This window comes from Lontra canadensis, unplaced genomic scaffold (genome assembly GCF_010015895.1).
Source record: "Lontra canadensis isolate GAN:19392208 unplaced genomic scaffold, GSC_riverotter_1.0 scaffold70, whole genome shotgun sequence".
Lineage (NCBI taxonomy): Eukaryota > Metazoa > Chordata > Mammalia > Carnivora > Mustelidae > Lontra > Lontra canadensis.
In genome coordinates, this window is record NW_022631064.1 from 5,413,974 (window position 1) to 5,430,624 (window position 16,651).

At 39.6% G+C, this 16,651-nt stretch overlaps 1 protein-coding gene and 1 non-coding gene across 2 annotated transcripts in view; one reads left to right on the plus strand and one right to left on the minus strand.

The window, feature by feature from the left end:
- The window catches only part of FREM1 (FRAS1 related extracellular matrix 1), a 140,298-nt gene that overhangs the window by 71,195 nt on the left and 52,452 nt on the right, over positions 1 to 16,651 (plus strand). Inside the window, exons 19-22 of the mRNA XM_032880568.1 lie at positions 1,309 to 1,531; positions 5,992 to 6,136; positions 10,554 to 10,695; positions 13,378 to 13,573. Coding sequence (XP_032736459.1) covers positions 1,309 to 1,531; positions 5,992 to 6,136; positions 10,554 to 10,695; positions 13,378 to 13,573 — 706 coding nt within the window. The remainder of the gene's footprint in view (positions 1 to 1,308; positions 1,532 to 5,991; positions 6,137 to 10,553; positions 10,696 to 13,377; positions 13,574 to 16,651) is intronic.
- On the minus strand, positions 8,205 to 8,311 carry LOC116881044. Its single transcript, XR_004385333.1, has one exon. It is a non-coding gene; the product is annotated as a U6 spliceosomal RNA (small nuclear RNA).

The window sequence follows — 16,651 nt, forward strand, 5'->3', positions numbered from 1 at the left end:
CAGCTACAAGGAAACCAACATCATTTTGGCCCAGGTATCAGCATGGCAAGCGGTTCTGCTTCACGCAAGCGCAGTAGACGCTAGTCGCGGGAAGCCGCGCAGTAAGAGAGGCTCGAGAGAACGGGCATTTTCACAAACCTAAACTTTATGGATCCTTCAAGGCTAACATGCCCACTCTGCCATGAAGACACTTCTGGTCTCCTCCACCCTTTTGCACTTCCTGTTTATCCATATTTACTATCGCTAGATAATTTTCTTGTTGTATTATAATCACCGATGGACAGGCCTTCATGGTCTCATCCGACTTTAACTCGTTAGACTATTTCATTCCCCACAGCGCGAGGCCCAGTGCCTTGCAGATTACCAGTCAGCATCTGTTCGATGTATACAGTCTGATTATTTAGGTCTTGCTTTGTTTCAAAAGACGAAACAGACATTTCTTTGTTCTCTTCCTTCTTGCTATGAGAAAAAGATCAAGACAGCTAAGTACCATGTCAAGTTCTTAATGGCTGGAGGTTACCTGAGATGAAAAACAGTCCATTCTCTTTGTATTTAAAGGATTATGAAACCTGGAGTGGGGGCTGGGGGTGGGAGGAGGTGGTTCAGAAAAGTTTGAGGCATGAGGGTTGGGGAGAGGTGAGGGACCCTGAATTAAAATAAACACTGTTAGGCATCCAGAAGCCTCCTTCTCGATTGTTGTTCATTGCAACTGAAGTACAGAAGGTTTTCCTGCGATGAGAAGATAGAGAATGAGAATGAGAAATAGAATAGAGAAAGAGAATGAGAAAATAGAAAACTGAGAAACATAAAATACCCCCAGTGCACATAGCAGACATCCACACCATTTCTGAAGCAGAAACAAGAATTGTGAAAGCAGCAAGGTTCAGGAGGTTAAAATAACAGATTAGGATCTGAAGGTGAAAGGTCCACACTTAGTTTTACAGTTGAACTCTGTGACTTCCAGAAAGCAAGCATTCTTTTGATTGCTTTTCCCCTGAGCTTTGAATTATGGGGGGGGGGGGGGAATTGTGTGTGTGTGTGTGTGTGTGTGTGTATCTTTTGTTCTTTAGGAAAATGAATAAACTGCTTTGAAATCTTCAGAGAAAACCTGAGAGAGATAAATAGATTTATTCTTTTCTTCTAAGCTCATGTTAAACCAGCCATTTCTTTTTAGGACTCATTACACACACATTTCATAGAAAATTTGTAATAGGATATCTTAAAATCATTTCTTTGAAGCAACTTGCTAAAAGAAAGACAAATGTTGACATTTTGACACAGCTGACATGCCGACTTGTTTTTGCTCAGGTGTGTGAGGGTCAGATGAAAGAACTGGATACCTCCATCATCGATGCTGCTGATCTGGACGTTCCCAAGGACCTCTTGCTTTTCAGTGTCACTCGTAAACCACGCCATGGCCTCCTCATCAACAGGGTGCTTGGCAAAGACTTTCTGCAAAATATGCAGCCTGTCAACCCCAGCCGGAAGCACGAACTCGTTCAGAACTTTTCCTTGGAACTTCTCAAGAATGGTAGATCATGTTCCACTTCAATTCACTTATTGTTGTTGATTTAGTAATTTAGCCCAGAAAAGCTAATAGTAAACCTCAGATGCAGGAAGTGAAGAAATGGCAGTCAACTACTTTATCCATTTATCTCTCAAGAGTTTTCTCTGGGTTCTGGATTCATGTAGGGCATGAAGCCTCAGTTACAGATAGTGTGCAGTTGAAAAGGAAATAATACTTTCCTTCACTTTGGGAGCATCACTAAAAATGACATTTGTGGGGTGCCTGGGTGCCTCAGTCAGTTAAGTGTCTGACTCTTGATTTTGGCTCAGGTCATGATCTCATAGTTGTGGCATCAAGCCCTGCATCAGGCTCTGCACTCAGCTGGAAGTCTGCTTGAGATTCTCTCTCTCTTCTCCCTCTACCTGTCTCCTTGCTTGTGCTCTCTCTCTTTCTCTTTCTCTCTCTCCAATAAATAAATAAATCTTTAAAGAAAATGATATTTGTGATTTGGGGTATTTTAGCTCCAGCTTTTTCATATCATAATAAAAAATTCCTTTTAAAACTACTGAGATCACGGACCTAAATCTGAAGAGATTTGTTGGCCAAAACTTCTATGTTAGAAACAAATATAGAACCACATATAATAACATTATTCTCATTGGAGATAATTTGTTCTTTAAGGAAATGACACATGGGAATAGCAGCCTGAATTATTTTTTAATTACTCTTTTTTAAAAAAATCAATTTTACCCTATTTTCCAAATATAAACATACTTTTAAATATCAGAGAAAAGGGCGGGTCTAGAATCACTGCATACTCTCACTCTCCTTCCTGCCTTCACATGTTTCCCCAACCTGAATCCCCTTTGCTGGGTTAGCCAACACAGTGCCTTCAGAACAAGGTAACCTCTGACCTCCCAACCCACCCACCCACAAAGGCACTCCAGACCGTCCCTTTCCTGGGCTGGCTCCTTTCAGCATTGGTTTAGCACTTTTTCTACTTTATACATTTCTCCATTCCCCAACAAGTTCAAGCTCTCTGCCCCCAAGTTTATTTTGCAATGGATGTGCCACATCGTGTCATGTTTGAGTTTGAAAAGTTAATTCATATGTTACTCGGTTTTTGTCAGTTGCAAAGAAAGAAACTCTGGGGCTTAAGTGATGATATTGCCTAATCAATAACCGTGTGTATCAAATTATACAAATAGGTTGTTACAGTGTTCTTCTTTTCAAATTTAGGACAAAGGAAAAGGAATAATCATTCAAATTGTACACTCAAAGTCTGTTTTGTAATTCAGTTAAATATTATTACTTAATATATTACTAGGCTAAATAAGCATTTGTCTTGGGTAAAGTTTGCACCATATGATGATTTTGAAGAAAAAATAAATGGTTTACATAAATTAATGCTTTGGTGAATAACTTAGTAACATTCTCAGAGATTAGATTTTTGTCTTTATTTTATTTTTGATTCATTTATGGCTACATTTTTAAAAAATTTTCAGTATATTCTCACATACATCCTCTAACCCCAAACATACAGAATTTATAAAACTGCTGCTACATTATGTAATCTGGCTTTTTTTCTTAGCAACTATAAGAAACTTCTTACTTTTTAAATGTTAATTGAAAACATGTTTGTGATAACTCCAGCTTTTCATTGTATGGGGGTGTTGCACTATAATTTTTTTTACAACTATCTTCTATTTTTAAATATCCAGAGAGCTTTTCATTTCTTGATATTACAGGTTACACATAAATATGCTTTATGTATATTTTTGTAACATAAATCCTAGTCCACATCTCTTAAATTTTTTTTGCCATAAATTTTTATAATGAAATTACTTGGCAAAACAGGAGAGCATTTATAATACTTTTGTGGAAAAATTGCCATTGCTTGATATGTGTGAACGTGCTTAGTTTCCTAATCAAGAATGGATATTTTTTTAAAACTTTTGCAAATTTTGTAGTCAACAACAGTTCCTCGTTTTAGTCTTAATTTGAAATTCTTAGAGTATGAGTAAGATTTACCATACTTTCATATTTATTGACTATATATGGTTCACCTTTTTGTAAATTACTTGATAATGTCCTTTGCTCATTTTTCTATTCATTTATACTAACTTATAAAAGATCATTAACTACTGATGTCTCATATTTTTGTCACATATGTTACAAGTAAGTTTTCCCCCTATTATTTGCCTTTTAATTAATGTTCTTAAGTACAGAAATCACAAATTGTAAGTGGTGAAATTTATCATTATTTTTCTTTATGTGGTTTTCTTTTGTTACTGTATTAGGAAGATGCTCTACATTCAGACATAAGATATTTACTTGTATTTTCTTCCAAATAATTTAAAACAGCTTTAATGAGATATAATTCACATGCCATAAGATCCACCCCTTTAAAACCTACCATTCAGAGGTTTTTAGTATATTCATCATCACGATTAATGATTTTTTAGATCATAGAACACTTCCATTATCCCCCAAAAGAAATAACATACTCATTAGCAGACATTCTTATCCCTTTCTTCCTCAACCCTTGGCAACCAGCAACCTGTTTTTTTTGTCTCCACAGGTTTGTTTATTCTGACGTTGCAGAATCATATAAATAGAATCTATGAGCTTTGTAACTTCTATTTAACATAATGTTTTTATTTAGCAATGTTTTCAAGATTCATCTATATTGTAACATGAGTCAGTACTATGCCATTCCTTGTTATCACCAAATATTCTATTGTATGGACATAGCACATTTATTTAATCTGTTCATCAGTTGATGGATATTTGGGTCACTTCCACTACTTTTTTTTAAAGATTTATTTATTTATTTATTTGTCAGAGAAAGAGCACAAGCAGGGGGAGCAGCAGGCAGAGGGAGAAGCAGCCTCCCTGCTGAGCAGGGAACCCCATGCAGGATTTGATCCCAGGACTCGATCCCAGGACTCTGGGATCATGACCTGAGCTAAAGGCTGGTGTTTAACTGACTAAGCCACCCAGGCATCCTGTCCTTTCACTTTTGACTGTGAACATTCATATATATGTTTTTGCATGGATATGTACCTTCATTTGTCTCGGGTCTGTATCTAGGAGTGGAATTGCTGGGTCATATGATAACCCTATGTTTAACATTTTGAGGAACTGCTAAACTGTTTTCCAAAGTAGTAGCATCAGTTTACATTCCTACCAGTAATGTATGAGAGTTCCAGTTTCTTTGCATCCTCACCAAAGTTTGTTGCTGTCTATCTTTTTATGATAGCCATCCTAGTAGGTGTAAGATGGTATCTCATTGTGATTTTTATTTCATTTCCCTAATAGCTAATAGTGTTGAGCATCTTTTCATGAGTTCATTGACTATTTGTCTATGTCCTGACATCCATCTTCTTTGGAAAAATATCTACTCAAATCTTTTGCCAATTTTGTAATTGGGAGTTATTTTATCATTGAGTTGTAAGAGTTCTTAATGTGTTTGGGTTACTAGACCCTCCTTTATCAGGTATCTGATTTGTAAATATTTTCTCCAGTTCTGTGGGCTGTTGTTTTACTTCCTCAGTGGTATCATTTGCAGTCCCAAATTTTTAGTTTTCATGAGATCTAAATTACCTACCTTTTGTTTTATTTTGTTTTGGTCACTTGTGCTTTTGGTGTCTTGCCTAGAAACCATTGCCTTACTCAAAGTCACAGAGATTTACTCATGTTTTCTTCTAACAGTTTTTCTAGTTTAGCTCTCACATTTAGGTCTATTATCAATTCTGAGTTAATTTTTGTATGTAGTGTGAGGTAGGGATCGAACTTCTTTTTATTGTCTGTGGCTTTTGAGTTGTCTCAGCACTATTTATTGAAAAGACCACTCTTTCCTCATTGAAAGGTTTCTGTGCTCTTGATGAGAATCAGTTGCTTATAAATGTAAGAGTTCATTTCTGGACTCTTATCTATTAGGTTAATTTATGTGTCTGTTCTATGCCAGTTCCACACTGTCTTGATTACTATAGTTTTATAGTAAGTTTTGAAAATGAAAAATGTGAATCTTCAACTTTGTTCTTTTCAAGATTGTTTTGGCTATTCTGAGTCTCTTGCATTTTCATGTGAATGTTGTGTAGGTTTTTGAAAAGTAGTTTTATATATAAGTTTTGCTTCATCTAGAATTTATTTTGGTTCTTGTCTTGAGGTATATATCTAACTATAATTTTCCCCAAGTAATGAACCACGTTCTCATACAGTGTATTAAATAATATATGCTATCCTCACTGATGTCTAAATAAGATCCTTATCAAATACTTAAGTATTCAAATATGAATTTTTACCAAATTAAGAGGGCAGTCTTACTACATAAAACAGTTTAATTTCACCCAATTGCACTGACTAATGAACTCTTGGTGATATCAATACTTTGGAAATTAAAAAAGATTGTGTGTTCTGAAATGGCTTAATCATAAGAAAGATTTACTTTCTCTCTCTCTTTTTTTCCCTGCTTCTTCCAGGAATGAAGTTGGTATATGTGCATGATGACTCAGAGAGCCTTGCTGATGACTTTACAGTCCAGTTGTCAGATGGGAAACATAAGATACTAAAAACCATTTCAGTGGAGATCACCCCAGTTAATGATGAGAAACCAACGCTGAACAAGTAAGCTCCCTGAAAAGAGTCCCTTTCAGATGTTCTAGAAAATTTTGTGGTCTGGAAGACTAGGCGCAAATGTCATGTGTGTCTTCCAGGGAGAAACAAGACTTTGACGGCTCCTGTCTATCAACTTGTCCCACCTACTCCTAGAACTTTTAGCTCAAATGTTAATGTAACATCTCCCTAGTTATTTGATTTTCCTCTGAAAGTTCTAGTTAGTGGTAGGTTATTAAGAATGACTGAGCCTATTGTATGGAATGAAGAGTGTCCTAGGTATTTAAACACCTGTACACACACACACACACACACACACCAAAGTGCAATAGATTATGTATAGACTTAACTAACATGTGATAATATTAACAGTAGACAGTCCTCCCCGTGGATTCGATCAAACTTTTAACTAGGAGCAGCTAAGTTTAACATATAAATGCCATCGTTTTCATCATCTAGGTATTTCATGATCCACCAGCCCTCTGTGTTCCATCAGGGTCAATACTCTTTTCCCACCTGGTATGAAAATGATCACTTAAATGATCGTTTAAAAATTCTGAGCTGATTAATTGCAAACCATCTCGGTAACTCCCTCTGTAATTGATCAGTGTGATCATAGGGTAAAGCGTCTTTGTCAGATATATTTCTGCAGCTCCAGCCATGGCTCATATTACTGGCCACCACACACAGCTGTACCAGGGCAAAACCTGAGGAGGCCCATCTGTCTGGTGCTGGATGCGGAGAAGTGTCTGCTTCTCCTGATGATCGTTTTTTGGAGGGTTGCGTCTCAGACATCAGTTTCACTAAAAGTCCGCAGCAGAACTTTCTGTTTTCTGGGATCTAGCCGGACTGTTGGACTGGGATGACCCTGATTTATAAAAATGAAAATAGGAAGGGTATTGTGATATTTAGGAAATCCCTTTCTTTTTTTTTTTTTAATTTTAAAGATTTTGTTTATTTATTTGACAGAGAAAGAGATCACAACTAGGCGGAGAGGCAGGCAGAGAGAGAGAGGGAAGCAGGCTTCCAGGCGAGCAGAGAGCCCGATGTGGGACTCAATCCTAGGACCCTGGGATCATGACCTGAGCCGAAGGCAGACGTTTAACCCACTGAGCCACACAGGCGCCCAGGAACCCCCTTTCTAATGACCTCACTGTATCTAAGAGAATGGGAGGGAGAGGCAAACGGGTGTTTATTAACAGACACTGTATTGGATCTTTTAATGGACATTTCCTTAAATCCTCACCACAGCTATGGGAAGTAGGTATTATTATCCTTGCTCACAAAATTGAGACCAGACAGGTCAAATAACAGGGTAGTCACTCAAGTCTGATTTTTGTTTCATGCTGCATTCTTCTTCTTTTTTTTTTTAATAACATATAATGTATTATTTGCTTCAGGAGTACAGGTCTATGAATCATCAGTCTTACACAGTTCACAGTACTCACCATAGGACATACCCTCCCCGATGTACATCACCCCGCCACCCCATCCCTCCCAATCCCCTCTACTCCAGCAACCCTCAGTTTGTTTCCTGAGATTAAGAGTCTCTTATGGTTTGTCTCTCTCTCTGGTTTCATCTTGTTTCATTTTTTCCTCCCTTCCTCTATGATCCTCTGTCTTGTTTCTCAACTTCCTCATATCAGTGAGATTGTATGATAATTGTCTTTCTCTGATTGACTTATTTCGCTCAGCATAATACCTTTGAGTTCTGTCCACATCATCGCAAATGGCAAGATATCTTTTTGATGGCTGCATAATATTCCATTGAATATATTTACCACATCTTCTTTATCCATTCATTTATCAATGGACATCTAGGCTCTTTGCATAATTTGGCTCTTGTGGAAATTTCTCCTATAAATATTGGGGTGCACATGTCCCTTTGGATCACTACATTTGTAACTTTAAGGAAAATACCCAGTGGTGCAATTTTTGGGTCGTAGGGTAGCTCTATTTTTCAACTTTTTGAGGAATCTCCATCCTGTTTTCCAGAGTGGCCGCAGCAGCTTGCATTCCCACCAACAGTGTAGGAGGGTTCCCCTTTCTCCACATCCTTATCAACATCTGTCATTTCCTGAAAAATATGGACCGGTTCATGAATTTGCATGTCCTCCTTGCACAGGGGCCGTGATAATCTTCTCTGTATTGTTTCCATTTTAGCATAAGTGCTGCTGAAGTGAGCACTGTCAACCTCTTTGTAAGTGGGGATAGTAACACTATCTTTTTCATAGGGTGGTTGCAAGGATTAAATGAATTAAAATATGTAAAAGTATTTGAAAGATTGGCTAGTACACAGGAAGTGCTCCTAGGTGCTGGTTATTATCATTATTAGGAGCTATTCTCACCCTAAAACCATGAAGATGACCCAGTTCCTCATTTATTTCAGTGCCAATCTATTTGGAAAAATAGTTTGTGCTTTGTGTCCATTTCTGCCCAACCTCTCCCACTTTATTAAAGCTGCTCACTTAAAAGTTACCCTTGGCCTTCCTACTGAATTGAATGGCTCGTCTTTTCTTGCTGGACTTTATTAGAACATTTGCCTCTATTTCTTTGGAATACCTTCTAGATGCTGTAGTAGATGCTTCCAGAGTTCTGGGCCATGCTCCCTCAGCCCCCTGCTCCGTGATTATAGTTGCTTTTGTGGTGGAACACACCAGGCTCACTGTCAGGGTCACATACCAGTGCCTTGGTTCATCACTGCATTTGCCATGTCGCTTGGGGCTTTCTGTGAAGCAGCATTGGCTCATTTGGCCCATTTGGTCCAGACACAGCAAAGACACTCTGACAGTAGCTCTCAACCTATGGGAGCTAGTGCAGAAGTAAATGTCCCATACTCCCACCCTTCAGAAGTACAATTTTTTAAAAAAGATTTTATTTATTTGAGAGAGAGAGAGAGGGGGAGAGAAATAGGGAGCTAGAGAATGGGCAGAGAGGAGAGGGAGAAGCAGACTCCCCAGGAGCCTGATGCAGAGCTCGACCCTGGGATCATGACCGGAGCAGAAGGCAGATGCTTAACCAACTGAGCCACCCAGTGCCCCAGAAGCACAATTTGAAGCATATTCTGTATGGTTCTTCGAAGGATCCCCAGAAGCCCTGAGTCCATAGTCATAAACACCTTTTGTTGCCTTACTCTTCCTGCTCTGTCTTGCTCCTTATTCCTCTCTCTTGCTTTCTGGAATCACTTCCCAAATAAATCACCTGCACCATGGTCCTTGTCTCATGGTCCCTTTTGGGGTAACTCAGACTATGACATACTGCCCTCTCCTTTGGCCCCTCTGATATCTAATTCTGGTAACTTTCTCCTACGAGCTTGTTATCTTCCTCATCACATGGGCTTCCTTCCTGTTTTGATTAATCTGTTTCTCTTAATGGCACCACTCACCTCCAGAATCAACCAGTCAGCTGATTCATTAGCCTTCGAGAAGAATGGGATTCATATCTTCCAGGAAAGAGATGGGCAGAAATCACCTCCTTCTGCCAGGGAAGATGTCAGCTCTGGAGAGGCAAAAGAGTCACCAAGTACAAGAGGTTAGAAGTGAAGTGTCTGGGCTCTGGCTTGTCAGCAGAGAGCCTGGAAGCTGCTAGAATACCAGTTGATGCTACTGAAATGTCCTTTATCTGCATCCGAAGGAAACTTCATCGGTTTCTATGGGAAAACAAGCAGTCAGGTTGGACAGCTTTTGGCCTTGTGTGGTGACCCAAACTGAAAGCTAGAGACAAAGGTGGAAAGAAATCTCTTCCTCACTTGGGTGAGACTAGAGAAAATGGCCGTATTGGCTGGGAGTGGAGTAGAGGACAGTAGCAGTATTTATAGCGAAAGCAGCAGCTGCTCATCCCAGCCCCGTATTCAGGAAGCCAGGGGCTAACCTGGCAGGTGAAGCACTTGGAAAAAACAATCGCTGTGAAGGGAACGCTGTCTACCCGGAATGTTATCAGGGAAAGGAAGGGTAATGTAGGAGGCCATGGATGGCCTAAGTGTCACCAAACTCATAACAGTGCTTCAAAAAAGTACCAGAATCTGGGTGACTAAGCCAGTCAGTCTCTTTAAGTAAGTTTTTATCTGTAAAATTTGAATGATACTGTCTTGCTCACTTATGTCATGGAGCTGTTGTTGCAGCAAGTGAAATATTGGAAATAAAACCGTTCTATAAAATAAATTACAACAGAAGACGGTGAAGTGCAATGCATAGAAACAAGCAGAAGTCTTTAATTACTTCACACCATGTTCGCTGTGGCTGCCTAGTTGCCTTTTAGGGCTTTGACTTGTCAAGTGAAATGAGCCCGGCTCATCATTTTCGGTGCCTTGGATAGGGAACAGCATTCCCTAGCTATTGAAGATTGCGAACTGTGATAGTCCTTGTGAATGAGCCCTGCAGAAGCCATGCCTTCTATTTTCCTATCAACCTAGACATCTTCCTTTCTACAGGAAGGCTGAAATTACCATGGAAATGGGTGAAACGTGTATTATTTCTAGTGCCGTGCTTTCAGCCATAGATGAAGACTCACCCAGGGAGAAGATTTACTATTTGTTCGAAAGGCTTCCCCAAAATGGGCAGCTTCAACTTAAGGTTGGTGGTCTTTTTACTGTTCTTTTTCAAAACTGATGTAGCAGGTATACATTTTCTTAGTACACAGATTTCTATAACTGAAGTTATTCTCTAATAACCACATTTTGCCCAGAGGTAGAAAATTTACTTTTCTTAGTTTGGGATGAACTTACATCATGCTAAATTTTCTTACTCAACTCAGGGTAAATTTAAACACTATCAAGGTTCTTCATTATTTCGCCTCCGCTGGGATCACACCTAAATTTTGGGAGACGGGGGTGACTGGGGTAAAGCCAGTTGTCTAATTGCTAATGAGAACCATGCATCCTTTGAGATATCTTCATTCCCCCCAGATTTTAAAAAAAAAATTTTAATAGAGTTTATAGAGCACTTATTGTGGATATTAACAACTTGATTCTGAAGTTTGTATGGAGAGGCAAAATGCACAATATAGTGAACAAAAAGGAAAACAGAGTTAGAGGAATGGGACTGTCTGGCTTTAGGACTCGCTATAAAGCTGCATTAATTCAGGTAGTCTGGATCTGATGAAGAAACAGATGAATAGATCAATGAAATAGAATAGAGAACCCAGAAGTAGACCCCTACGAAAATACAGTCCACAGATCTTTGGCAAAGGAGCAAAGGCAATACAATGGAGAAAAGATAGTCTTTTAACAAATGGTGCTCACCGGTCTGATTCAGACTGTGTGCTCGATGCCCAAGGAGGAGCCCAACTCACATGATAGATCAGTCACTTGAAAAGGTCCCATGAGTAATCCATCAAAATGTTTGTTTGAATGATGGATGAAGTCTAGCAAGAACCACTGCCAGCCATCCCCAATGCGATTATTTGACTGAATGCTTAACTTTTAATATAATGTCAGCACAGTCCTAGAAGAGCAGTGAGGTTTCATTCTGCGTGGAACAGCTTGATTATCTTAGATCGTAGGCACCATAGAGAATCGGAGTGAAGAGCAATCACTGATTTAAATTGAGGTACAGCTGTGTCCTTATTTCATTTCAAAGAGTAATGAAGCAGAAATGCAGTGAGAGCTCACGCATTTGGGTAGCATGGGAAGTGAAGGGTTTGGGGTATGTGAAAATGCAGATGGGTCCAGCTTCCCCGTATGGCACCACATCATTCTTTCCCAGCTCCTTTGGGCTTTGCCAAGTCTCTCCGAGACCAGGAACTGGGACTCTAGGACTCCTGGACTTTCCCAAGGGTTCTTGTGTTCTTGTTGATTTTCTGTAGTTTGCACCACCTTGAGTCTGACTCTTATTTTCTTCTTCTTTGGAGGCTTGCAAATGATTTTGTCAAGCCAGAGCCGGCATTTGGGAGTGTAAATGGGGAATTGAATGGAGATGGGAGACAGGAAAAGCTATCTTCTTCTGTATTTACTTTCTCAGATAGATGACAAACGAAGAAAGTTAAATAGAATGCAGGCCGTCCGGTTTGAAACCTGAAAGAGTCTGTTTTAAAAACTAAATCTGGAAATAGGTTTAGGATGGAAACACATAATGACCTTAAATATTACAACATAACTAACCTTCATCCAGTGAGTCCTGGGGCAGAACATACCTCTGTACAAACATCAGATGAGCAGATATATTAAAGAAGAGGAAACTTTATCAAAGAGGATGTAAAGAGAAGTGGTAACACAGTGGTGGTGGGGGGGGGCGGTGAGGCATTTTTGCCAGGAACTGGGGGTCTGTTGAATAATGTGTCAAAGGAAAGAAAAAAAAATCCAAGGATTTAAATTTCTATTTTAGTCTCTTAAACCAGACAAGGAAAAGTAAGGGTTATATTGTACAATAAATTTGTAAGATGACATTTTTCTTGAATTATGTCAAATGACTTTCATGAGCTATTCTTGGGGAAAGTTATGTATCTTCAGAGAATAGCTAGAAAATTATTATAAATCAGATACAGATTTATTAATATTATGTTTTGAATACTCTCAGTTGTCAGTTCCCCCTAGCATAAGAACCTCTTTTAATTGAGAATACCACGATCTCTGCACTGAGTTCGGTACAGAATATATGCTTAACTGATGTTAGCTTGTTTTTTAGGAGATATTGATAAAAAATAATATATGATATTTGCAGTTATTTTTTTTTGCTGACTCGATATAAACAGAATGATCGGGATCTTGTTAATTTTCTCTGGGCTTCAATAAAGCTGGGAAATGTACTGGGAGTAAATACATCCATTCTATTTTTGTTTTATCTAATTCAGATAAGTCCAGTGATAAACCAGTTTGAAAAAATAGGTTTGATTAATTGTATAATGATAGGAACTAAAAAAAAAAAAAAGGAACCCTCAAATGAAACATACTAAATTTTTAAAGAATCAATTTCAGGAGCTCGATTACCCACCTGCTCTCATTAATTGGAATATCTAATCAGCTATGATTGCTCATGATAAATACCTTGGAAGTAGCACCACTGTTGAATTGCCACAAGACTGTCAAAAGTCCTTTGGTTGAAGGTAATTTTCTCCTGGGTCTTAATTTGTTTTAATGTATTTCTTTGAAAGGGAAAAAAATAAGGTAAAATGGCAAAAAAATAAATTGCATCTGGAGTTTCCCTGAAATATCATTTCTATTGGAGGCTTACAGGCTTACAGGGAGTACAGGAAATATCAATTAACATAACTTGTAAAGAAAAAAACACGGGTGGCTGACTAACTCTGGCACCTTTCAGATAGGGAGGGACTGGGTCCCTGTCTACCCTGGCATGAAGTGCACTCAGGAGGACGTGGATCTGAACTTGCTAAGATACACGCACACCGGGTCGATGGATTCCCAGGACCGAGACAGCTTTACCTTCTACCTCTGGGATGGTGACAACAGATCACCAGCACTCGACTGTCACATCACCATCAAGGATATGGGAAAAGGTAAAAATATCTCTCTCAACATTTATTGGGACCAAGTTTTAGAACCAGAAGTGAGCTGGTGTAAACACTCAAAGGTTTTCAACTAAATGCTCCTCCCTCCCTTCCTCCCTCCCTCCCTTCTTTCTTTCCTTCCTTCCTTCCTTCCTTCCTTCCTTCCTCCCTTCCTTCCTCCTCTCCTCTCTCTACCTCCCTCTCTTTTTGACTTTCTTTCTTCTATCCCTTGTACCTGAAATTCCATCTCTTATGATTTGCTTCCCTGACTCCTCCCCTGCTCTGCCTGGGAGCTCTGAGGCTCATGAGAGTAGCCCATCAATTTGTCATTTTTAGAATTTCGAGAGCCTATTGGAAATCCAGCCTTGCCAACAACATGGCAGCCCAGGCTGCTTTAAGAGTCGGGGTTTTCTGTTATAAGTAACATTTTACCAAATCAATACAAAAACTCTAATTTTCTCTTCAGGAAGAGAGTTGTTACTTGAAAAACGAAGTCTCAAGGGAAAAACATTTCCACTATAATAACAAAAAGGAATAAAAACATATTTCAAAATTTAGAGCTCAAAAAAAAGGAACTTTGTCATTGAAAAGGTTAGACTGTTGCTCGTTTTCACTGTGAAAGTGCTAATACCAACTCTCTCAGGGGCAGGGAAGAACACGAGGAGATACTAAGCTGCTCTTGAATGAAGCAGACCCATTTCTGTAATAGGACTCAGCAGCATCTAAGCAGGAGAAGGAGGAGGGTGAAAAAATACTGGGAAGAAGACTCAACAAGGCGAAGTGTAAGCCCTAATGTTACGCAACTCTCACTACCCCAAAGCGTTGCTTAGAGTTTATGTGACGAAGGCACAATTCATTTCTTGTTCATCCGCATCGTCCCAGAGTCTCTGTATTCTTAGGACCAAGCATACTCTTGGATCTTCGATACATTTTTGATTGACAGAATGCTTCCCTTTTTGCCTTGCTGCCAGGAAGCTCAGAGGGCGGCGATCTTACATCACCTGTATGATCGAGTTCCAATAGTCCTGAATCTTTCTCTTTTCAGTTGCTGTCAGCTTGATTGATTTTGAGATGTTTATTTGGGGTTCTAAAATAACATATTTTATTAGCTTCTTTCCCAGTTGTAAAATATGTTCCTTGAAGATGGCCAATAAGTGACTCTCTGAGAAGCTAAATACGACTGCATGCATTTCTTTCTTTCCGCAAAGTAAAGGCTACTATGTTCATCATCAGTGTATGTCCAGGAGAAATGTAATGCAAGTCCTGTGTTGTGGAGATGGCTAATGTATTAGGACAGACTGCTCTTGGCTAAGCACAGTGCATTCACGGGTGGTGGGGGGAGAGTTCTGCTCTACACAACCATCTGGGGATTTTTTCCAACTAGAAGATCCTTCCTGTCTGAAGGCCTTGGAGACTCTCCGGGAGTGAAACATGGAGGAAAATGAGAGGACCCCTGGCCCAGGCTTGGAGGCATCTGTCTTCTGCACCTTCCAGTGTCTGAGTCATAGTCCCATGCCACATTAGGGGAGTCTGAGCAGTGGAAACTCTAGTGGTGCACCCAGGAAATGAGGCTGGTGAGCGCCTGGCCAGTCTCTACTGGACCTGACCTGTGATTCTTCTCTGAAAGGATTCGTGAACCTTACATCAAACAGATACTTTAACCTACTAGCATTTTCAGAAGTTCCAGATTCCTTTTCTTTGCTCCTTTTTACATCATGATGTGTTTTACAGCTATAGAGTGTTGTATTATTTTTTTAACTTAGTGTGAATTTTCTCAGGTAGTAGCATAACTTGAGAACTGTCATTGTTCATCTCTGAATAAAACTACACTGAATATTTAGACTAAACCATAACCCTAACATCGAGCATCTAGATTGCCTCCACTTGAGAGCGATTATAAATAACATCGGGCCTCCCAGTTGTTCTGTGGCTTGTGATTTGCACAGTGGCAAAAATGATATGAGTTATCTTTGAGAGAAGCTTAAAGGGACTTCGTCTACAGTTGACCTTGAACCACACTCTGCTGTCACTGTGCTGAAAAACTGCATTGAGGGAAAGCCCAGATGCTCTTCCTCCCCTCAGATCCATCTTCTGCTCCTGGTGAAACATTCTGTAGGTGATTTTTATGTCCCGGGCTTTGTTCATTCTTTTTACTCCCTTGATTCATCTTGACTCCCAGGAGGCAAGCCCCATCTGGGGCTCAGGTTTTGATTTAAAGTTAAGATGCTCTCTGATTCTCCATTGCACCTAAGTTGGATAGCATTTTGAGTTAAACATACCAATAATCTACCAAAAAGACCAACTTAATCATCTGAAACAGAGTTTCTCAGTCTTAAGATTACTGACATTTTGGGACAGATAATTCTTTGTTGTAATGGACTTTTTTTTTTTTTTTTTAAGATTTTATTTGACACAGAGAAACACAGCGAGAGAGGGAACACAGGTAGAGGGAATGGGAGAGGGAGAAGCAGGCTTCCCACCGAGCAGGGAGCCTGATGTGGGGCTCCATCCCAGGACCCTGGGATGATGACCCGAGCTGAAGGCAGATGCTTAACGATTGAGCCCCCACAGGCATCCTGTAATGGACTTTCTTATGCATTATAGGACGTTTGGAAGCATCTCTGGCCTCTACCTATTAGAAGACTGTAGGAACCCCCAGTTACGACCACCAAAAATGTCTACAGACATTACCAAATATCCCCTGGGGGCCAAAGTTGCCACTCATTGAGAACCACTGGTCTCGTACTTCCTTGATATTTTATTTTTTTGTTCCTCATCAGACCTAACATCTTTTTAAATTTTATTGACAATTTGTATTTTTAAATTTAGAAATGGCATTTACTTCACACATATTTCTAGTGTTCAAGTTTGTGCTCTGAAGTCAGATGGTTAGATTACAAATTCTAGCTCCATCCTGTATTTTATTATTTTTTAAAGATTATTTGCTTGCTTATTTATTTATTTGACCGAGAGAGAGGGAGAGAGGGCAAGCACAAGTAGGGGAAGGGGCAGAAGGAGAGGGTGAAGCAAACGCCCCTCTGAGCAGGGAGCCCGATGTGGGGCTCAATCCCGGGACTCCAGGACCAT